The sequence below is a fragment of the Hemitrygon akajei genome, chromosome 1, assembly GCF_048418815.1.
Source record: "Hemitrygon akajei chromosome 1, sHemAka1.3, whole genome shotgun sequence".
In the NCBI taxonomy this organism is placed as follows: domain Eukaryota; kingdom Metazoa; phylum Chordata; class Chondrichthyes; order Myliobatiformes; family Dasyatidae; genus Hemitrygon; species Hemitrygon akajei.
The window spans coordinates 86,664,420-86,689,483 of NC_133124.1; the positions used below are offsets into that span (position 1 = coordinate 86,664,420).

At 41.3% G+C, this 25,064-nt stretch overlaps 1 protein-coding gene across 3 annotated transcripts in view; it reads right to left on the bottom strand.

Moving 5' to 3' along the window:
* The window catches only part of ralbp1 (ralA binding protein 1), a 56,350-nt gene that overhangs the window by 30,180 nt on the left and 1,106 nt on the right, over positions 1-25,064 (bottom strand). For 2 of the 3 annotated variants that reach the window (XM_073047281.1, XM_073047301.1), the window contains exons 2-5: positions 13,375-13,663; positions 11,741-12,202; positions 8,762-9,111; positions 1,002-1,163 (exon numbers count right to left, since the gene is read on the bottom strand). In XM_073047281.1, the coding sequence (XP_072903382.1) occupies positions 1,002-1,163; positions 8,762-9,111; positions 11,741-12,202; positions 13,375-13,618 (1,218 nt within the window). In that variant the 5' untranslated portion in view covers positions 13,619-13,663. Of the gene's footprint in view, positions 1-1,001; positions 1,164-8,761; positions 9,112-11,740; positions 12,203-13,374; positions 13,664-21,387; positions 21,567-25,064 lie in introns of those variants that run through there. The other variant, XM_073047293.1, reaches the window with a different exon arrangement.

The window sequence follows — 25,064 nt, forward strand, 5'->3', positions numbered from 1 at the left end:
AACTCCAATATGGGTGCTTGTCTCCCCACCATCAAAGACATCTTCAATAGGCAGTGCTTCAAGAAGGCAACATCCATCATTAAGAACCCTCACCATCCAGCAGGACACACCCTCTTCTCATTACCACCATCAGGAACGAACTACAAGAGTCTGAAGACACAATTTAGGAACAGCTCCTTCCCCTCTGCCATCAGATTTCTGAATAGTTCATGAACACTACCTTACTATTTTGCTACCTTTATGCACTATACATATAGTAACTACTATGTATTACACGGTAGTGCTACAAAAAAACCTAATTTCACAACACGTCAGTGATAATAAATCTGAGTCGGATTTCAATATTTCAAATAGTTTGAGCAGCTTAAGTTATCTTTGCTGAACTGTAATTTTATTAATCTGAATGTATGTAAATTATGACTGTTTTATAGGCAGGTAGCCCTCAAGTCATCCCAGTTTCTCTAGAGCTTCCATGAGTCCTTCCTACCAGCTGATCTGCTGCTGTGTTGTACAACTTTGCTCTGTATTTACTGTATTAATTTCACTACTTCCTTTAGTAGATAAATTATTTAAATAATATGCACCTGCTTTAATCTGAAAGAACTATATAAAACTATGTTCCAACTGCAATCACAAAATACTGATTAGGAACTCCCACAATATTTTCCTCCTTATCCAGAAAACATTGAAGTCCAATTCAGCAATTTCCACTGCACTGGCACAGATCAGCACAGATTTCCACCAACCCTAAGGCCATTTTGACTTTTAATTCCTTATTCCAAAATATACTAAGTATTGTAATAAATATTTTGTTATTTCAGAATGCATTACTTAGAACAAATTAAATAAAATTCCTAAAATTCCAAAATACTTAGCAGAGATTTTAAACAATGTTAAGTATTTTAATGGAGAAGAACATTGTTTTAAACAGGTAAAATTTAATACAACTTGCATACAACTTTTGATTGTCCATTCAGTTCACGTAACGATCTCAAACATACCTGCCGTCGAATTTCTTCCTTAATGCTTTCTTGTGTCTCAGGTAAAACTGGCATTGTTGCCACATTAGACCAACGAAGTGGTTTCACAACTGGTTTTAGCTCTATTTCTCCAAATAGCTCTTTTACATGAGTGAAAAACAGGTACAATACACGATTGCTGATCTAGAAAAATATGATAAGACAGGAATCAGTACATATTCCCAACATGCTTTAGGTATTTATAATTCCTAACTTTCCCTATGCCTGATGATAAAGTCTTCCTCTTAGATATAGCCCCACAAACATAGGTCATTCTTGGCTAACTTGGCAAATGGATATCCTTACATTAGTATCTAAAGGAAAACCAATAGAACTCATCAACAGAAAAAGCACAATGGACATTGTTGTCAACTGTGATTAATATAACATCTCACTAGAAAAGGTCTTGATACTGAGTAACATTATCAAAAACTATTTGATATCTCTTCTGAGAAATGAGTTATAAAGAACTTTCCGTCTACAATGAAAGATAATCAAATATTTTAATTTATGCACTTTATTACTAGCATGTCACTTGAAAGATATATTTGATAAATATTTCACCCATCAGAAATAATTTTGTACTGTCCTCCTAGGAATGAAGTTTCTCACTGTAAGGAACGAGAAAAATAAATTTATGTGAGTCCTCCATAACATCCCTGGATTAAATCCAAAACCAGAATGATTGGGATGTACAAGCTTGGGAATGTTCAGATAGGATAAATAGACAACCAGAGTGTGAAGGAGCTGGAGAGAAAAAACATGGAGAGAAAAAATAAACAGATGACACAGAATGAAAGTAATAAGCAAAGAACCAAAAGGAAAACAAAATTTCTTTTTTATTATGTAACAAATTAGTGTCTGGAACATATTGCCAAGGGGGACAAGTGAAGCACAGAATTTGCAAAACCACAACAGAGTGACTATTGAGGATTTCAACTACATTTATAAGTGGAGGGGCCAAAGGTTTATTCTTGGAGCACAAAATTTAGAGGAAGATCGATGAAGAAGTAAATGATCTTGTCAAAAGGCAAGGCACAATTGCAAGACAATGTTTGTGAACCCTTTGCAATTAACTGGTTTTCTGCTTTAATTGCTCATAAAATGTGGTCTGATCTTCATTTAAGTCACAATAGTAGACAGACACAAACTGCTGAACTACTAACACACAAACAATTGTACAACCTCCTTGCAATACTGAGTACACCACTTAAACAATCACAGTCTAGGTTCAAAAGAGTTTGTGAACCTCTGGGGTAATGCCTTCTACAACAGCGATTTGGAGCCAGGTGTTCCAATCAATGAGATGAGATTGGAGGTGTGCATTGTATAGATGCCCTGCTCTATAAAAGACACACAAAGTCAGGTTACTAACAGCCTACTCTTCCCAAGAAAGATCTGTTTAGGTGCACTATGCCTCAATCAAAACAACTTTCAGAGAACCTTAGAAGAATTGTATAAGCTAGAAAAGGCTACAAAAGCATTTCTAAAGACCTGAGTGTTTATCAGTCCACAGTAAGAGAAACTGTCTACAAACAGAGGAAGTTTAGTACTGTCGCTACTCTCCCTAGGAGTGAGCATCCTGCAAAGATCACACCAAGAGCAAAACATGCAATGCTGAAGGAGGTGAAAAAGAGCACAAGGGTAACAGCAAAAAAACTTGCAGAAGTCTGTAGAACATGCAAAAGTCTCTGTTCATGTGTCCACTAGAAGAAAAACACTGAACAAGAATGGTGTTCATGGAAAACATCATGAAGGAAACCACTGCTCTACAAAAAAAAACATTGCTGCACCTCTCAAGTTTGTAGAAGACCACTTGGATGTTCCACAACGTTCTGTGGATACATGAGACTAAAGTTGAACTTTTTGGTAGAAAGGCACATCACAATGTTTGGAGGAAAAAGGCCTTGCACACCAACACCAAAACCTCATCCCAACTGTGAAGCATGGTGAAAGGAGCATCATGGTTTGCAGCTGCTTTGCTGCCTCAGGGCCTGGACAGCTTGCAATTGTTGTGGGAACAAGAATTCAAAATTGTATCAAAACATTGTTACAGGAGATTGTCAGGGTAGTGGTCCATCACCAGAAGCTTAACAGAAGTTGGGTGATGCAATAAAACAATGATTTGAAACACAAGAGTAAATCAATGACAGAATGATTTAAGAAGAAAATTTATGTTTTCGAATGAATAAGTCAGAGTCCAGACCTTAATCCAATTGATATTCTGTGGCAAGATCTGAAGAGGTCTGTTCATGCAAGATATTCCAGAAATATTGATGAGCTGAAACAGTTTTGTATGGAGGAATGGTCTAAAATTTCTCCTCACCATTCTGCAAGTCTGACCAGCAGCTACAGGGAATATTTGGTGGATATTATTTCTGCTAAAGGATGTTCTACCAGTTATTAAATACAAAAGTGCCTGGACTGTGAATGATTAAACAAAGTGTTTAATAAAGACATGAGAAGTACAATTGTTTGCATGTTATTAATTCAGACCACATTTTTTGAATAATTAATGTAAGAAACAAGGAAATTGCAAAGAGCTTCTTGCAACTGAATGAGAAAGGAATTTATTTGTATTATTAGACATGCCAAAGATCAAAACAGTAAAATTCAAAATGAAGAGCACAGGTAAGGGAAATGTGAGGAAAACTTTTTTGAAGTTAAAGTATTTAGACCTGGAACTCGGCCTGTAAACAATGACAACTACAGTTTCAATTAGAACTTCCAATAGAATTAGATGAGTAGTTCAGAAGAATCGCCACATCCAAATGCAGCAATTCCAAGATTGGGCTGACAGTTGGCAGGCAACATTCATGCTAAATGAGTGCCAGACAATAATGATGTTTAACAAGAGAAAATCAAGCCATTACCCCTTGATTTTCAATAGCATTGCCATCAGTGGATATTCCACTTCCAATATCTTGGGAGTTACTACTAAATTAACCATATATACACAACAAGCGCAGGTGAGAGGCAAGGAAATCTATGGAGTAAAAATCACTTCAAGTGAGGAATGTGATGGAACACTCTCCTCGTGTCTGGATTCAACACTCATTAGGAAGGTTGACATCATATAAGACATAGCCCTTTTGACAGGCAAACCGTCCACTACCATTCACTCACTGCACCTCCAATGCACAGTAGAATCAGTTTGTATAGAATATTGTATCATCTATAGAATGCACTGCATCAAGTTGCCAATGCTCCTTAGATAGCTGCTTCCAAATCTGTGGCCTGTACTAGCTGGAAGGATGCAAAACACAGGAACACTACCACATAGAACTTTCCTTCCAAGCCACACACCTTTCAGACTTGAAAATACATCACTGTTCCTTCACCATTGTTGAGTCAAAATCCTGGATCTCACTTCCTACAGCACTGCGGGTGTACCCACACCTCAAGGTCTCCAACAGTTCAAGAAGAAACCATCTCAAGGGCAATTAGGGACGATCAATTAATTTCTGGCTCAGCTTGTGAAGGATGCATGCCCTGAATGAATAAAAATTTCTTCATTCCAGAACTCAACCAAGTAAGCTTTCTTTGCACTACCATCAATGCAAGAACATTCTTTCTTAAAACTTAAGACCAAAACTCAACAGTGCTCCAGACCTGGTCCATATTACTTCTAACAAATGGTCAAAATTAACCTTCTTAGTTACGCGCTGTATGCCAACCCTGTGCGTTCCACGCACAAAATCTACAAAGTCTCCTTCTACTAGAATATTTTGTAGACTCACTCCATTTAACTTTCCAAAGTGAGTAGTCTCATTATACTCTTAAGTCCCAGCTTCATACATACTTGCTTAATGTTATCAACATCCCCTAGGAGGCTCTATGGATGGTCCACAAATTTTTAATCCAGCCATTTTTAAGTTAGTAGTATATGTGGCTACAGTACACTCAGCCTCTTCATCCAAGTCATCAACATAGATTATAGATAGTTGAGGCTCCACCAATGATTACTGTGGCACCCCAGTAATTACTGACTGCTAACCCAGATGGGGAGAAAGCAAGGAAAATAGGGTTGAAAAATAAAATCAGCCATGAATGAATTCTGAAGCAAACTTAATGGGCCTAATTCTGCTTCAATAGCTATGATCCAACCCGAAAATGACCCATTGTTTTTCCTCTTGTTTTCTGCAAAACCTGCCACTACGTTGACACCAGCCTTAATATTTGATGTGCTCAAATATTGCTCAATTTTTGGCATCAAAGGACTCTAGTAAATTTATCAAACATGATTTTGCTTTCATAAGATTATATTGATTCAGATAGATTATCCAATAACTTTTTAAAAGACATTTTATCTTCTTATAATGGATTCTCATTGAAGCTCTTACAATCTGTTATAATTTGTTTAACCATGTATTATATTTTCATGACTTCTAAACATTTGAAATCTATCCTAGACATATTTCAATAGGTCAATAGGTAGATTTAATGTCAGATATACATCTACATCCTGAAATTCTTTTTCCTTTGCAAACATCGACGAAAACAGGAGTGTCCCAAAGAATGAACGACAATTAAACGTTAGAACCCAAAGCTCCCCCCTCCCATGCACAAGCAGCAGCAAAACAACAACCCCCCCCTCCCCCACCAGCAAAAAAGCATCGGCACTCTCCACCAAGCACTCAAGCATGCAGCAAAGCATCAACAAAGACACAGACTTGCAGTACCCCAAAGACTACTTGTTCACCTGGTTATTCAACATACCACAGGCTCTCTCTCTCTCTCTCTCTCTCCCCCAAGTAAAGGAAAAAGAGGTGTCCCCATTTCACAGTGAAAGGGGAGACAAACAACTTGCTGATTTATGATGTTGAAAGTCTGTTGCGTCGCTTTTTCTGAGCTCCGCACCCAGAGAGTTGGCCCCAGGGCTCAGGTCTTTGGACATACACCACACAGCAGCTAACCCACTGCTCCCGATGTTCCATGTTCTCCCATGACGCCTCAGTCAGGGACACCGACCTTGAATGCAGAGCCACGAAAATCTGGCACCCTGAAGGCAAGCTAGTCTTCCAGGCCGTGTTCCTGGGATATCAAAAAGCAGCCAGTTGTGAGGCCCTGAGAGTGCGGCCCATTCCCGCAAAGAAGTCAGAGTGTAACTCCAGGTCAGGGTCTTCAAAAGCCCAAAAACAACAGATTGTAGGTTTTTACATCACATACAAAATGCTGGAGGAACACAGTGAGTCAGGCAGCATCTATGGAGGGCAAAATCAAAGGTTGAAGCCCGAAAGTCTGAAGACTGAACTGTCCAGAAAATGGTGGTTGGAGCTCTGATGTCTGCATGTCTGGAAGTGCAGGCCAGAGAGTCTGGGGCCAAGGTCTGGAGGCCTAGAGACAGTCCATCCTGGGGTTGAAGGCCTGCATATGCAAAGGGGGTTGATGCTGCCACTATGTTGCTCTGTGTTGGGCTGAACATTGTGGGCATACTACGTTGGCAGTGGAGTGTGAGATGACACTTCTGGACTGTACCCAGCACACACTTGGGTGTGTTGTTTATTAATGCAAATGATGCATTTCACTGTATGTTTTGATGTACATATGACAATTATATCTGAATCTCAAACAGTTAATGTTTTGGGCCAAGACCTTTATCAGGTCTCAGCCCAAAACTGCAACTGTTTATTCCCCTTCATAGATACTGCCTGACTTGCTGAGTTCCTCCAGCATTATGTGTGTGTTGCTCAAGATTTCCAGCATCTGCAGAACTCTTGAGTTTATGACTACAAGCAGGAGATTGGTTTCTGTTTAGTCTATCACACCTATTGGGACACTGGCCACTGACAGCAGCTCGCCAGGTTCCTCTGTCCTAGGCCTGTCTTTCAAGTTATCCCCCAGGTGTAGCCTAACTTTGAAAATCCTTCTTCTCCCAGGTATGAAGTCTTTGGAGCTTTTGTTGACATTTCTGTAGCTCTAGATTTTTACACGATGGGGTTGAAGCCCATGCTCAACCCTCCTCCTTTCATAGCTGGGCTTGGGACTGTCCACGACAGTTAATTTCTGTCCTGATACCATCAAATAATATATGCAATAACTCTCAAAACTCAGTACCCTGAAGTTCCCCTTTCTGGCCTTCCCTCTGACAAAAAGTGCACTTCAAGTGCACTTCCCAGATTTGGTCACATATAATATCCCATTCTTTCAGTAACTCTTCCTCATTTATAAAAACAGATCTTATCGCATCCAGTAATATTTCAAACCTAAGCTCTCCATAGTCTTAATCCAACAAATCTTACAAGTGCCTTTAACATTGAAAATATATTTCATACTTCACTAAAATAATTACATACACCAAAAGACGTGCTCAAATCTTAGTCTCTGACCAACATTTCTCTTGAATAACCAAAAAATATTTTGATCAAATCAGTGCCGAGTTTCCCACACTACCATAGTAACTACACAATGAAATTACTTAGTTGGCCAGAGATCATGCAATGTGTACTTTTTCTAATTTAAAGTGATTCACAAGGGAACTTTCCATACCACAAAGCTATCTCACTTTTTCAATCATACAGCACTGAAACAGGCCATTCAGCCTATCTAGTCCCTGACAATCCAGTTTCTACCTGTGCACTTGTATCATACCTCTCTCATCCTTGTATCTTCATTTCAAAAACAATGTTCAGCAGATAATCTCTAAAATCAACAATTTAATAAAGATAAATCACAACTCAAGCACTTTTCACTTGGTCATCTGAGTAGTCCATCAGCATTTACAGTAAGTTTCAGGCAAGTCACTAAGAATATCTGGTGGCACTGTCTATTTAATTCTTATATACTCAACCAAGTTGAGTAAAGATAAGACAGAAATAAACAAGCCAAAGCACAGCAAACCTTAATATTCCATCTAATCTTAACATTCCAAAATACAGGCAAGTGACAGCAGCTCAAGATTTAACTTATTTCTCTTATTTCTTGTTGTAGAGATGAAGATGCATCATTAAATCACAAACAAACTGAAGCCACCACTGGACCGACAACAAATATTGGATTTTAGTGAAACTGACATGGACATTCATTCTCACATGCATGAGTGGACTACTATGCTCAACTTGAACTCCACATAATCTATGGAAATCAAGGGTTTAAATTTGCAAGTGTAAAACCTGTAAATCCTAAGAAAAAGATGCTGAGTAGTGCCACTTTCTCCAGAATTGAACTCAAAAGAGAAACTATCCTCATTATGAATTAAGTGACCTTTTTAATGCATGCATGAAAAAGGGAGCAACAGCGGGCCATCAGGCTCATCAACCCTGTCTCACCATTTAATACGGCCATGGCTGCTCTATACTAAGCTCAACTTTTCTTCTGTGCCATTCATTCCCCCATAACCCTCTATTCCACAAACTGTCAAATATTTAAATACTTAACCCTGCCTCTAACACCCGCTGTAGAGATTCACCAACCTGTACCTAACTTAGCTTTAAATAACAAGCCCTTGTAGTTATGTCTTGATTTTGAGAATCTTCCATTTGTGATAACATCCTAGCATTTACTCTGTCAAGCCTTGCTAGGACCTTGTATTTGAATAAGTTCAACTCTCATTCATCTAAACTTCACCCTATGTTTGTATGCAGATGTGGTAATGATAGACCTAAAACTGGAGAAACTGAACAGAAATCATGGAGGAAGAGAAAGCAAAGGTCTATCTGAATAAATGGATCTACTATTTTCTTAATTTACAGCAAATCCTATAAAAATTATACTAACAAATACACTTGTATCACATACAGTACCTGAACAGTAGGGCTAAGAACAATAGAAATATTCTGGATGTTCATTTTTGTTTCACTTTCTTTTTCAATGACATGGTTCATATGGATAATAAGCCAAGAAAAGAGAAGGTAATTAGGTGCAGGCAGTTCTTTTAGCAGACGCTGGCACTCCTGGACTTTTTCGCTGTCCGTGCCTTTCCCGCACGCATCCTCAAACTTCATCAAAAGTTCCTTGGTAAGAATATTTTCTGGCAACTCACGAAGGTATTGTTTCAAGAGGCTGGCCACTGTATTTGCATCATAATCATCCAGATTTGGAGACTCTTCACGATCATATACAATTTTTAATTCATCTACTTTTGATTTGGTTCCTAAGGCAGAGAAAGTAAATACAAAAAGCAGAATATTCATTATTTCAATGAAAATTAATTTTATATATTGGAAATAAATGGAATATCAATACAAAATTTTCCTGGATGCTAAACAGTGTAACCAAATCCAGTTACATGACTGGAAGTTTCTTGTTTTGCAGGCTTTAGGAGACTCTGTAAACCTATAATTTAGAGCTAGGCCAGTATCACTTAATTCTTAACAGCACAAAACAGGGTAATCACCTTAAGATCCTGACGGCCTGTTCACAAATGGAGCAGCTGCAGCCCACCTCTAGCAGTCCTGTCATCACTGTGCTACCATCCACACCATTTACTCCAGACAGCCCATTAAGTGCCTTCACAGACAGCCACTGCACATTGCCAACACTCCACACCGAATCATGCTCAATTCCTTTTAGATGGTTCCATTAGCACTCTCATTCCTGAAAATGCAACCCGAGTTCCAATAGGCCAGGAGTTCCCAACCTGGGGTTCACAGACCCCTCAGGTAATGTTAGGCATCCTCTGCAGAATATAGGTTGGGAACCCCTGTAATAGATGGACTAACCCCAAATGGACAATACACTGGTGCAAATGGTAGCAGTTTCAAAAATTGACCTGAAACTAAATTTGTACCTTATACTACATTACTGATTGTCAAAGTCTATATTTAGACTACAGAATTTCAGTTTGCTTTTTTCCCCACTTTAGATTTTCATTTCCCAAGTTAGTTTTACCCTCCACTGCCAGGTAACTAAGATGCTAACCTAACAACTCAAATAAAAAGCATAATGTTTAATTTAAATAAACCTATGTCTTCATTATGGTCTCAATTAGAACTACCGGTACCTTATGTATCCTAAGAAGAATGTAAGACACATTGCTGATCCTTTTTGAGCTCCCTGCATCCTAAGATCACACCACACCATTTGGGAAATCAAGTCCAAAAAAAATAAATCAGATTTTATTCTTGGCCAACTGATAGCTAGTAATTCAGTGCAGTAAGCAAGCAAGTAAGTTTATTTGTATAGCACTTTTCAAACACAAGGCAGTTCAAACTGCTTTACATAGAACAAGATATAAAAATCAAACAGCAAATTTCAGACATTATATAAGAGAATAAAATCACACAAAAAATAGATATGATATATAGAAATTATAGTGCAGGAGATTCTAATTAAAAGCTACAGTGAAAAGTTTTAAGCCTCGATTTAAGAGCTTAAAGTTGGGGCAGACTTCAGATCCTCTGGAAGGTTATTCCAAATATGTAGAGAATAGTAACTAAAAGCTGCTTCACACGTTTGGTTTTTACCCTGGGGATGGTAAGCTGATCCGCCCCAGACAATCTGAGAGCTTGAGAAGAATCATAATGCAGCAAGAAATCAAAGACGTATTTTGGCCATAGACCATTTGGTGTTTTATAAACCAGTAGCAATATTTTAAAATCAATCCTCTGATGGACAGGAAGCCAGTGTAGCGATCTGAGAACTGGAGTTATATGTTCTACTTTCTTGCTGTTAGTGAGGATTCTAGCAGCAGTATACTGAATGAGCTGCAGCTGTCTGAGGGATTTTTTTTTTACAGAGACCTGTGAAAAAGCCATTACAGTAGTGAAGCCTACTAAAAATAAAAGCACAAACAAGTTTTACTAGATCATGCTGAGACATACAGTGCCTGGAGAGGGGAGACTCGCTGCATGGGCAACTGCCGATCTCCCATACAACCTTGCCCAGGCCTGCGTCCCAGAGAAGGCGCAGATCCATGGTCTCATGAGACTAACGGATGCCACACATATAAGCCCTTTAAACTCTCGCTATATTTTTAAGATGGTAGTAGGCTGACTTTGCAATTGTCTTAATGTGGCAGTTACGAGTCCATCACAACACCGAGGATTCTGGCTTGGTTTGTGGTCTGTAATGACAAGTGAGCACTAACTTTTAATCATTCTATTTTGGCACCAAACACAAATATTTCAGTTTGCACTTTGTTTAACTGGAGGACATTTTGGCTCGTCCAATCAGTGATTTGTTCAATACAGTTTTGTAGTGATTGTATGGGACCATATTCAGTGATTTGTTCAATAGCTAAAACATTTTTTTGCAAGAGGGGCAAGTTTCCTCTATGCAGAGATTTGTATGTGCCTGGAAGAGGTTAGCAGGCGTAGTAGCTGAAGCAGGTGGTTTGATGGGGTTTAAGAGGCTTTAATATAGACACTTAAATACGAAGGGAACAGATGGATATGGGTGACACACAAGAGGAAGACGCAGTATAAATTAACATCAAGATTGGCTTATTGTGGGTCAAATGGGCTGTCCAGTGCTAGGTTCCATCAAAATCATCACACTTCTCTGGGTGAAGATAAAAAAAGATAAAAAAATTTATTGCTGATGCAACATAGTTGATTCAGAGTAACTAACTACAAATGTAAATCAATCAGCATCTGATCATCTAGGAAGCATGGATCTAACAGATACTAATTTTAAACCATAAATTTAATCAACCTTACAGTTTCATCTTACATAACAAGAAAATTCATGCAATGAAAAGGTTTTGGAAGCAAGTTCTAATTTTGCATAATTTCTCTCTTCAACAAAAACAGTGAACAGCCCAAACTAAGCTGAAACCATACCTGATACCCTATAAATGCCTTCACTCTTCATGCCATAATCTTCAATATAGTCAATGCATTCGCGAAAAACTGCTGGTAGCTGGATCCCATCGTATAGCATAGTCCTCTCAGCAGCCTCAGCCAATGGAATACCAAAGATAGGCCGGAAGGAAGAAGGAGCATCCATCAGAACTGGTTCCTGCTCTGGAACAGGTTTTTTCTTTTTCTTTTTCTCTTTCCACTGTTTAACAACATCAGCTGCAGTTATATCTTTGGACTTTTTCTCCTTGTGTTTGTCCTCTTTATGCTTTTCCTCTTTGTGCTTTTCTTCCTTTGGCTTTTCTTTGATCTTAAAATCTTTTTCTTTCTTCTTGGAGAAACTAGGCTTTTTGAAGACATGGATACCTTTTGGTCTTTTCATCTTTGATGGGCTCTCTGCTTCATCACCTGAGCTGTCCTCTTGGAAGGCTGCATACCCCTCAGCTATGTAAAAAGAAAGGAAAATAAGGTCCATGTTATTTTTGTTTTATAATCTGCTGCCTTCTCAGACCTCTCCAGGACACAACTTCTTAAACCTATACCGTGAGTCATTTGTGCAAAATGCAAGAATTCTTAAACCTCCATAATAACTCGATAAAAGTATGGTGATTACCTTAAATCCACTTTCCAAACTGATTCCCACTTCTTGGAATTTGTCGTATCCCCAAAATTCTATCAATATTAATCTTGAATATACTATCTAGCAGATTACCCATTGTTTTCTGAACTGTACAATGCCAAAAATTTAAAAGATGTCCCTGTAACTCAAATCTAAATGGACAATTTACTATCTTGAGCCTATAGCCGAATAATTCTATATTGTCCATTCATCCTTCCAAAAAAAAAGACTTCAAAATGTCAAACTCCAGAGTGCTGTACTGACAGACTCTCTCTCTTCAATCTCTAGAAGAAAATCACATCCAATGAACTAATCTACTGATTCAACATTACACTAGTTCCAAGACAAGCATATCCTTCAATAAAGAGCAAAACTACACACAGTACATCAGATGCTGACTTAAAATCATGTGGAATCACAGGAAGGTTTCCTCGCTCCTATATGCCACTTTGCAATAATGACAGTCATTTGCTTCTTAATCACTTGCTCTATCTACATACACATCGATATTCTTTCCGTACACCAATTTTTACCAGTTTCTCATCACCCAAAAATACCTTTCTATTCTATAGTACAACTACAATAATTTACTGTCTGCAAATTATGGCTCATATGGTTTCTGCTCACCATGAGAATGCTAGTATTGAGAAGTCAAATGTTTTCCATTTCAGAACAAACTGTAGAGTGGTGACATATGATATAAATTATTTGTTTTATCTCACTTCAGCCTGAGTGAGATATCTAATAATGAAGTCAGTTTATATTGTAGGTTCAACCCCATTAGCAGCTGAATTGAGAACTAAACACACAACCTTCACAGTAAATTTTTTGAGTGGAGTAAAAAAAAAAAATCAGGATCCAGGGATTACAAAGATCACTTTACCCCTCCTGTCCATCCACTACGTTCCTCACACTATCAGTTAAATCATAGTAACAGTCCTGGTGTATTTTTATGGTCATAGTAAACATATCATGATCCTTGGTGAACAATACTTACTTCTTTTTTCTTTCTTTTTAAATTTGCCTTTTTTCTTTGTGTGCTCCTTTTCATCGTCAGACACTATATCAACAGACTCATGCAGGCCTTCATGAGGAGGTGAAATTTCACCTGTTCGATACAGTCCTGGGAATTTTGTAGGACTGATCTCCTCGGAGCTTGGAGTACGAGCTAGGCCACTGCCATGCTCAGCCCTGCGATGTTCACTGGGACTGCTCGTTGGCGGCAGGAAACATTCAGTCATTGTTGCACCTGGGAATTTCTCCCTTTCATTACCTGTCCATAACACCTGAGAATGCAAGAAGTGGTATTAAACAAAAACAATTCCATAATGATCTAAAAAAGTTTACAATATGACAATCTGGAAAAGAGAAACCATTTTCTCTTTCCAATTTACGTTTAACATAAGAACATAAGAACGTAAGGAGTAGGCCAATCGGCCCCTCAAGCCTGCTCCGCCATTCAACAAGATCATGGCTGATCCAATCTTAACTCTAGTTTTCACCGAATCCCACAAGGCAACAGTGCCAACCAACAGGGCACCATGCCGCCCATTTTATTTTATTATTCATCCCGCCCAAACCCATGTGATCACCCGGGGGAAAAAAAACCGAGTTGCCAATTGAGGAGAAAAAATCTGGAAAATTCCTCTCCGACCCATCCAGGCTATCGAAAACTGGTCCAGGAGATCACATGGCTGATCTAAACCTAGCCTCATGTCCGCTTACCTGCTCGCTCACCGTATCCCCTAATGCCATTTTTATACCAGGAAAATGTCTATCTCCGTTTTGAATTTATTGAGTGTAGTAGCTTCCACAGCTCTCTGCGGCAGTAAATTCCACAGCCCCACTACCCTATGAGTGAAGAAATTTCTCCGCATCTCAGTCCTGGAACGGCATCCCCTTATTTTAAGATTATGCCCCCTAGTCCTAGTTTCACCCATCATTGGGAACATTCTCCCCGCATCCACCCGATCAAGCCCCTTCACAATCTTATATGTTTCAATAAGATCGCCTCTCATTCTTCGGAACTCCAATGAGTAGAGTCCCAATCTACTCAACCTCTCATCATACATCAACCCACCCATCCCCGGAATTAACCCAGTGAACCTTCTCTGCACTGCCTCGAGAGCCAGTATGTCCTTTCTTAAATATGGACACCAGAACTGCACGCAGTACTCCAGGTGTGGTCTCACCAATACCCAGTACAACTGCAGTAAGACCTCCCTGTTCTTATACTCCATTCCCCTAGCAATAAAAGCCAGCATTCCATTGGCCTTCTTGACCACCTGCTGCACTTGCATACTAACTTTTTGTGTTTCCTGCACCAGGACCCCCAGATCCCTTTCCACAGAAGCACTTTCCAGTTTCTCTCCATTTAGATAATAACTTGCTCTATTATTTTTCCTGCCAAAGTGCAAGACCTCACACTTGTCAGTATTATATTTCATCTGCCAAATGTCTGCCCAATCACTCAGCCTATCTATGTCCCCCTGCAGGGTTTCAATGTCCTCCGCACTCATTACACTCCCTCCCATCTTTGTGTCATCAGCAAACTTCGATATGTTGCACTTAGTCCCTTTCTCCAAATCATTAATATAGATTGTAAAGAGTTGGGGTCCCAACACTGACCCCTGCGGAACACCACTAGTCACCAACTGCCAGTCTGAGAATAAACCATTTATCCCAACTCTCTATTTTCTGTTAGAAAGCCAATCCTCCACCCATGCCAGAATATTATCCCCAATCCCATGATTTTTTACTTTAAGTAATAATCTTTGGTGTGGCACCTTGTCAAATGCCTTTTGGAAGTCCAAATACACCACATCCACTGGTTCCCCTTTATCTACCCTATATGTTATGTCCTCAAAGAACTCCAACAAAGTTGTCAAACATGACTTCCCTTTTGTAAAGCCATGCTGACTTTGTCCTATTAAGCTATGTTTATCCAAATGCCCTGTTACTGTTTCCTTAATTATCGATTCCAACATTTTGCCAACCACAGATGTTAGGCTAACTGGCCTATAATTCCCAGCCTTCTGTCTATTGCCCTTTTTAAATAAAGGAGTTATATTAGCATTTTTCCAATCTGCCGGGACCATTGCCGAGTCCAGCGAGTTTTGAAAAATTATCACTAATGCATCCACAATCCCGACCGCCACTTCCCTTAAGACCCTAGGATGCAAGCCATCCGGTCCAGGGGATTTATCCACCTTCAGTCCCATTAATTTATCAAGTACCATTTCCTTGGTGATTTGAATCATAGTTAGCTTCTCTCCCCCAGAGCCCCCTGTTTATCCAGTGTTGGGATATTTTGAGTGTCCTCTACTGTAAAAACTGATACAAAATATTTGTTCAGCGTTTCCGCCATCTCCATGTCCCCTACCATTAATTTCCCGGTCTCATCTTCTAGGGGACCAACATTTACTTTAGCCACCCTTTTTCTTTTTATGTAACTATAAAAACTCTTACTATCTGCTTTTATGTTTTTCGCCAATTTACTTTCATAATCTATCTTCCCCTTCTTAATCAATCTTTTTGTTATTTGCTGCTGATCTTTAAAAGCTTCTCGATCTTCAATCTTCCCACTAGATTTAGCTACCTTATATAACTTTCTTTTTAGTCGTATACTTTGCTTTATTTCTTTACTTAGCCACGGATAACTATTTTTTCTTTTACACCCTTTTTTCTTCAGTGGAATATATTTTTCTTGATAGTTGTAAAATAACTCCTTAAATATACACCACTGATCAAGTACCGATCTACCCTTTAATCTATTTTCCCAATCCATCTTAAGCAATTCCGCTCTCATACCATCATAGTCTCCTTTATTTAAGCTCAGTACGCTTGTTTGAGATCCAACCCTCTCATCCTCTAATTGAATATGGAATTCGACCATGTTATGGTCACTCATTCCAAGGGGATCCTTTACTAGGACATTTTTTATTAGTCCTGTCTCATTACACAGGCAGGTACCAATTGCAGAAATTAGTTGGTAGGTTAATTGGTCGTCGTAAATTATCCCATGATTAGGCTGAATTCAGTCAGGTTGCTTGGGCGGCACAGGTCGAAGAGCCAGAAAGGCGTATTCTGTGCTATATCTCAATAAATAAATAAATTATTAAAGTGTGTAACAAACCTTTTAGATCCTCCCTTTCTCCAAGCAACAAGAAAATTATGAGAATACATTAGGATAAAAGGGAGATGTAGATTAAGTCAGTGGTCCCCAACCATCGGGCCACGAAGCATGTGCTACCAGGCCGTGAGGGAACAATATGATTTGGTTATATGAAACAATACGAGTCAGCTGCACCTTTCCTCATTCCGTCACGCCCACTGTTGAACTTGAACACACGCGAAGTCATCAGTCGATCATTAACCTATAACTACTCAATGAGTAAAAAACAAACACGCTTGAGAGTTTCTTTGGAAGAGGTGGTAGGGACATAAAAGGCCTAATGATGATGATAACGCAGAGACAGCTGAAGCCTAGACTGCAAAAAAAAAAGCTTCCTTCAACAGAAAGTACGACGAGTTGTACATAAAATATGGCTTTAATGCGACCGGTGAATTGCACACTCCAAGCCCCGTGTGTGATATGTGGAGACAAGCTGTCTAATGAGGCAATGAAGCCCTCAAAACTGCTTCGGCACCTTGAGTCCAAGCACCCTGCACTTATAGACAAACCTGTTGAGTTTTTTAAGCAAAAAAACGTGAGCAAGTGGGACAGAAGCAAGTGCTGAGAGCCACCACCTCCACAAATGCTGCTGCTCGGAGAGTGTCGTACTTAGTGGCTAGCCGTATTGCTAAGGCTAAGAAGCCTTTCACTGTTGGTGAAGAACTGATTCTGCCTGCTGCCAAGGACATGTGCCGTGATCTGTTGGGAGAAGCTGCAGCTAACAAGATGGCACAGGTTTCTCTTTCAGCTACCACAGTTTCAAGGAGAATCAATGACATAGCAGAGGACATCGAAGCACAGCTGTTGGAACGGCTTAACGAGTCACTATGTGACGAGGAGTGGATAGCAAAACTCACTTATCTGAATGACATCTTCAACCTGCTCAATGAACTCAATTAGTCACTTCAGGGGGGAATGACAACTGTCTTCAAGTTGGCAGATAAAGTGTCTGCTTTCAAAGCCAAACTGGAACTGTGGGGCCAGCGAGTGGACAGGGGCATATTTGACATGTTCCCAACATTAGCTGGGATTTTGGGAGAGACTGAGGCTGCACCGTCCCTCTCACAGCTGGTGCGTGATCACCTATCTCCACTGTCGACAGATTTCCAGCGTTACTTCCCAACCGCAAATGACCCAAGACATGCAAAGGAATGGGTCTGTGACCCATTTGTGAATGTCCCCGGTGAATCACCCATGTCAGCGCAGGAAGGTCAACTCCTCGAGCTTGCAAATGACGGTGGGCTAAAAAGTATGTTTGACATAACATCTCTGCTGGCATTCTGGATCAAAGTCAAGGCTGAATATCCTGAGATAGCCACGAAAGCACTGAAAACATTGCTTCCATTTCCAACATCATATCTCTGCAAGGCGGGGTTTTCTGCAATGAACGCAACAAAAACTAAATTACGGAATAGACTGGACATATGGAACCCCCTTCGAGTATTACTGTCTCCCATCACCCCTCGATGGGACCATCTTGTTGCAGGGAAACAAGCCCGGGGCTCCCACTGATTCAGCGATATTGGTGTGTTGCAATGATTTTATATGTTCATGCCAGGAAAATACCTGCTGTATGTTTAATATTAAATTTGTTAGATAAACCCTTTTAGAAATAAAATTGAGTGTATTAGCCACTTGAAGGTGACTTTACAGTTGACTTATCACCCATATTCTGGTCGTGATTAACACCTACCCCCCCATCGGCCAGTCCGCAAGAATATTGTCAATATTAAACCAGTCCGTGGTGTAAAAAAGGTTGGGGACCACTGGATTAAGTGAGCAACATAGAAACAGAATAAAATATGGAAAAGCTTTTTCACAAAGCAAACGACAATGAATTAGAATACTCTGCCTAAAAGCATGCAGACTCAGAATTAGAATCAGAATCAGGTTTATTATCACCGGCATGTGACGTGAAATTTGTTAATTTATCAGCAGCAGTTCAATGCAATACATAATCTAGCAGAGGGAGAAAAAAATAAAACATAATAAACGTATATTAATTACATATATTGAATAGAATTTTCTTAAATGTGCAAAAAACAGAAATACTGTATATTAAAACAAATGAGGTAGTGTCCAAAACTTCAATGTCCATTTAGGAACTGGATGGCAGAGGGGAAGAAGCTGTTCCTGAATCGCTGAGTGTGTGCCTTCAGGCTTCCGTATCTCCTACCTGATGGTAAGTGAGAAAAGGACATGCCCTGGGTGCTGGAGGTCCTTAATAATGGATGCTGCCTTTCTGAAACATGCTCCCCAAAGATGTCCTAGGTACTTCGTAGCCTAGAGCCCAAGATGGAGCTGACTAGATTGACAACCTTCTGCAGCTTCTTTCGGTCCTGTGCAGTAGCCCCTCCATACCAGTCAGTGATGCAGCCTGTCAGAATGCTCTCCACAGTACAACTATAGAAGTTTTTGAGTGTATTTGTTGACATGCCAAATCTCTTCAAACTCCTGATGAAGTACAGTATAGCCGCTGTCTTGCCTTCTTTATAACTAAATTGATATGTTGGCACCAGGTTAGATCCTCAGAGATCTTGACACCCAGGAATTTGAAGCTGTTCACTATCTCCATTTCTGATTCCTCTATGAGGATTGGCATGTGCTCCTTCGTCTTACCCTTCCTGAAGTCCACAATCAGCTCTTTCATCTTACTGACGTTAAGTGCCAGGTTGTTGCTGCAGCATCATTCCACTAGTTGGCTTATCTCACTCCTGTACGGCCCCTCACCACCTGAGAGTCTACCAACAATGGTTGTTATCATCAGCAAATCTGTAGATGGTATTTGAGCTATGCCTAGCCACACAGTCACATGTATACAGAGAGTAGAGCAGTGGGCTGAGCCATCAGCGCGGAGGATATGTTATCACCAATCCGCAGAGACTGTGGTGTTCCGGTTAGGAAGTCAAGGATCCAATCACAGAGGGAGATACAGAGGCCCAGGTTCTGCAACTTCTCAATCAGGATTATGAGAATGATGGTATTAAATGCTGAGCCAGTCAATGAACAGCATCCTGACATAGGTGTTTGTGTTGTCTAGGTGGTCTAAAGCTGTGTGGAGAGCCACTGAGACTGCGAGTCTGCCGTTGACCTAATGTGGCAATAGGCTAATTGTAATGGGTCCAGGTCCTTGCTGAGGCAGAAGTTCAGTCTAATCATGACCAACCTCTCAAAGCATTTCATCACTGTCGATCTGAGTGCTACCAGCGATGGGTCATTAAGGCAGCCCACATTATTCTTCTTAGGTACTGGTAATAATTGTTGCCCTTTTGAAGCAAGTGGGAACTTCTGCCCATAGCAGTGAGAGGTTGAAAATGTCCTTGAATACTCCCGCTAGCTGGCTGGCACAGGTTTTCAGAGCCTTACCAGGTACTCCATCGGGACCTTCTATCTTGTGAGGGTTCACTCTCTTTAAAGACAGTCTAACATCGGCCTCTGAGACAGAGATCACAGGGTCATCAGGTGCAGCAGGGATCTTCACAGCTGTAGCTGTGTTCTCCCTTTCAAAGCGTGCGTAGAAGGCATAGTGAAGAATCGCTGCCATTCATACTATTGGGTTTCACTTTGTAGGAAGTAATGCACCCTGCCAGAGTTGCATGCATCTGATATCGCCTCCAACCTCATTCGAAATTGTCTGTCTTTGAAATAGCCCTCCGCAAATCATACCTGGTTTTCTGGTACAGGTCTGGGATGCCAGACTTGAATGCCATAGATCTAGCCTTCAGCAGATGACTTACCTCCTGGTTCATCCACGGCTTTTGGTTTGGGAATGTACAGTAAGTCTTCGTAGGCACGCACTCATCCACACAGATTTAGATGAAGTTGGTAACAACTGCAGCATACTCATCCAGGTTCAAAGATGAATCCCTGAAAACAGTCCAGTCCACCGATTCAAAGCAGTCCTCCTGTGCTTCCCTTGTCCAAACCTTCTTGGTCCTCACTGCTGGCCGTCTCTGCCTGTACTTAGGGAGTGTTGTTTCCCTGGTATTGCAAATGATCTGTTGATGCTCATCACTTTCAAAAGACAATTAGGTAAACAGTGGATACAGATTCAAACTTACAGGGGGATGGGGAAAAGGAATGTTCATGCAGAAAGCTGGCAAGGGATTGACGAGTTGAATCTGTGTGGAAATATTCCATAACTTTTCAGCGTACTATAGATTACTAATAAATTTACACCAACTACCCATTCTTCACAACAAAGATGATAACAGTATGACATTAGTTGACAGCGAAGTAATGATTTTATGTTCTTAGAAATTAGCTTTCAACAAGTATCTTTGATGAAATTTTTAAATTCTATTTAAAATTATAAATAATCAGGAAGCAACTACTTTTCTCAAATACAGGTTCCCCCCGCTATTCAAAGGTAGAGCGTTCCTATGAAATGGTTCGTAAGCCAGAATGTCATAAAGTGAAGAAGCCATTTCCCATTTATTTATATGGGAAAAATTTGTGACCATTCACAGACCCAAAAAAATAACCTACCAAATCATGCCAAATAACACATAAAACCTAAAATAACAGTAATATATAGTAAAAGCAGGAATGATCTGATAAATACACAGCCTATATAAAGTAGGAATACTTTTCTGCAATTATTGTAGCACTGTCTACCATAAAGAAAATCTCACGCAAGCACTCTCGACAGCACTTGCGGCAAAAACACTTGGCGCAAGCGCTCTTGGCAGAAACACACAGCGCAAGCGCTTTCGGCAGAAGCACTCTTTCCAGTAACCTTTAAGTTATGAAGCTGCCAAATCATACCAAATAACACATAAAATACACAGCCTATATAAAGTAGAAATAATGTACGTCCAGTGTAGTTTAACTTACCAGAATCTGGAAGACAGCGAGCACACTGATGATGGTGTGTTAGGCTGAGTCGTCAGAGGCTGGGGTAGTGGGACACTGGGGTGTCATCTCATTGTCATCTGTTTCCGTCAGGGCAGGCAGGTCACCTTCTTCTATGTCTGCCTGCCTCGATGTCTAAGGTCGAGTCTCGCCGTCTGCTGTGGCTGATGTGGAAGGCTTGAAATATGACAATATTCTTGACTGCTTAGCCTCGCGCATTTTTCTATCATACAGTTCTTTGTAAGCACTCAAACCATCCCACAAATATGCCCTAAACCTACGTACCCTTTCAAAATTAAAGTCATACTTTTCTGCAATCACTGCAGTGCCGTCAATCGCAGCGAAAATCTCATGCAATTGCTTCACATTCAGTTCCTGGATGACTTCATTTTCGGGCAGTTCACTACTGCGTTCGGCTTCAATTGTTATCCTTTCCTCTTCATCAGCTCTTCATCTGTCATTTCTTGGTCATGGGATGCTAAAACCTCTTCAACATCATCTTCGTCAACTTCCACAAACCCAGCCTCCTTAGGTAAACTCACTATGTTCTTACTTCGTTCGCCACGATCGAAATGCTTTACACAGTTTTACGCTGTGTAATACCCTTACGCACTCTTTTAGGCTTTTCCAATACCTTAGAACTCATCTTGCTAATGGATGCACAAAGTATATTGAGATAAAGCACAGATGCTCACAGGCATGTGCTTAAGCAATGGTGGCTAGAATGCAGTTCCGGGGGAGGAGCTTGGCTGCTTGGTGCACGCGCGCTGTCTTTTTTCTTAACAGGGAAAACACCTTCCGTTAGCGAAAACAGGTAACTAATGTAGGTCTTTCGTAACAGTCGTAAAGCGAACGTTCGAAAAACAGGGGATACCTGTATTACTGGAAATACTGCAAAGAGGAAATTCACCAAGTTAGTCCACTGATTACATTATACAGCTTGAGGCAATGATACCTGTAGACAGAAAGTCGTACAAGGTCACGGGCTAATTATTTATAGGCATCCATTAGTCTCGAGAGACCATGGATTTGCGCCTTGGAAAGTTTCCAGGGCGCAGGCCTGGGCAGGGTTGTATGGGAGACTGGCAGTTGCCCATGCTGCAAGCATCCCCTCACCATGCCACTGATGTTGTCCAAGGGAAGGGCAAGGGCTGATATAGCTTGCACCGTTGTCGTCGCAGAGCAATGTGTGGTTAAGTGGTCAAGGACACAACACGCTGCCTTAGCTGAGGCTCGAACTAGCGACCTTCAGATCACTAGACCAACTCCTTAACCACTTGGCCACATGCCAACACAGGGCTAATTACTGGTACAGTAAATATTGAGAAGTAAAAACTTGGTAAATAATCAAATTGAGAAATGAACTTATTTCCAAATTTCAGAAGTTTTTCTTTTAAACAACCATGTTACTGTCAGTCACCTTTTCTCATTAGCATTTTACAAAATAAGTCCAAAGTTAGAAACATTTGAGTTAATAATTAACAGGATGTTCGCTTTTTTCTGAGGGCACTTACAACATGGACAGAATATACTGTAAATGCAACTAAAACTTCAGATGAAGGATGGGAAGGTTTGTGACAGTATACAGTCTGTGACCCTCAAACTACATAGCCTTCTACAGACATAATTGCAGATACTTAGTATTTCTGGCTACAAGGAGTTTATCTAAGCCATCCTCTTCCTTGAGGCTAATAATTAGAGACCTTCTTGGAAGGAGAAACTGAGCACATTTCATCTTGCTCCAAGGATCAATCACTGATGATCATGGAATCCAAAGCAAAAAACAAAGCCTGCTGGTTCATTATTTTGCTTTGGAGTTCCTTCTTGATGTCAAGTCCCATTAACTGCAGCAGCAAAAGAATCTGCATGGTATTCCAGAGTCAGCTTCCATCCACTTGACTCTTGTCTCAACAGCTCTGAGGAAGAAATTCAACGTTCATCTTCAATGCACTGCACCAGCGCATAAGGGAAATAAAGCTAAGTGAGGGTACAGTTAATCAGAAGGGCAACAGCAATGACATCAATAAATCTGACCATCAGCATTTGGGAAACAAATAGAAGTTTATCCTGAATGAACTGTTTTATCTGCTCTTGTCTAGGTGCACAATTCCATCTGCAGAGCAGCTGGAGTTAACATACAGCTGACATCTTTAACCTTTTCAACTAGTAAATCCAAATGTAGTGTGAAGATTACTGTCAGATGCACTTAAAGAAAAGTTGCCACTCAGAACACTTGGCCATGAGGTCAGCAACAGCAGTAAGAGCTGCTGGAAGAAAGGCAGCATAGACATTGATTGAAAAGGTAGAATCTCTTACAAGGAGTCTGCTACGAAGAACTCCTGACTTCACAATACTTAAGTTGCATTGCACAGCAAAATACCAATGCCATAGGAATCAGTTGTTCCCTCCTGATTACAATAATTGCTAATGAGTCCACTGTCAATGTTTGCCAATCTGCTATAAGCTGCACTCCTTGGCAGGTTGTTTCAAACTCACAATATATCATGAAGGCCTTTTCACAAAACTGTGATAAAAGATGAAATTCCTTAACAGTTGCTCATTCTAAATCCTGGAACTCATTAGACAAGTGTACCTTCCCCAGATGGACAATACAGGTTGAAGGCAGAAATTCACCAGCACCTTCTCAAGGATAACTAGGGGATCACGGTGAAGGAGGGGGGGGGGTCTCGCAGAGGGAGGACGGACCAGGATTGGTTTGCTTGGAGGGGTGAGGGAATGGTGGGGGTCGCACGGAGGGAAGGGCCAGCAGTGTGGAAAGGGGTCACGCGGGGGAGGGTACGGGTGGGGTGGTCACGAATGGAGAGAGGCGGAGGGTGGACTGGGGGCAATCGCGCAGAGGGATAATGACCGGGGAGGGGGTCGCGTGAAGGGGGGACCAGGAGGGGTGTCATGTGGAGGGAGGGAGGACCGGGGGCAAGGGGTCACGTGGAGGGAGAGAGACTGGCGGAAAGAGGGGACGGTGGGGGTCACGCAAGGGGACGACTGGGGGAGGCTGCATGGAGGGAGTGGGACTGGACAGTGATCACACAAGGGGGGAAAACGGAAGATACATGCGGAGGGTAGGGGAATAAAAGATGGGGGTCACGTAGTGGGATGGGTACAGGGGAGGGTCGCACGGAGGGAGGGGGGACAAGGGTAGTCGTTCAGGGGTAGGCTGAACCGTTTTGAGGGTCGCGTGGCGGAAAGGGAGACCAGTGGCAGAGGGGGGGTCGTGCGGAGGGAGGGAGCCGGGGCGTTTTGCGGGGGTGGGGGAGCCGGTGGTCACGTGGAGGGAGAGGGTGAGTCACATGGAGAGGAATGGGGGATGCATAGAGATAAAGGGAAAACGGGGGGGGGGGGGGACGTGGAGGGAGGGGGACCGATTGAGTCGCATGGAGGTGGGGCGGGATAGGCTGGAATGCGCGGAGGGGGGACAGAGTGGAGTTGCATGGGGGATGGGAGACCGGGTGGGGTTCGTGAGGGGGGACCGGGGAGTGGGGTCGTGCCGGGGGAGGGATACCGGGGAGTGGGGTCACGCGGGGGGAGGGATACGGGGCGGGGGTCGCACGGAGGGAGGGGGTGGCACATCGCCGGGGGAGGGGAGTGGGGTCGCGCGGGGGGAGGGATACCGGGGAGTGGGGTCGCGCGGGGGGAGGGAT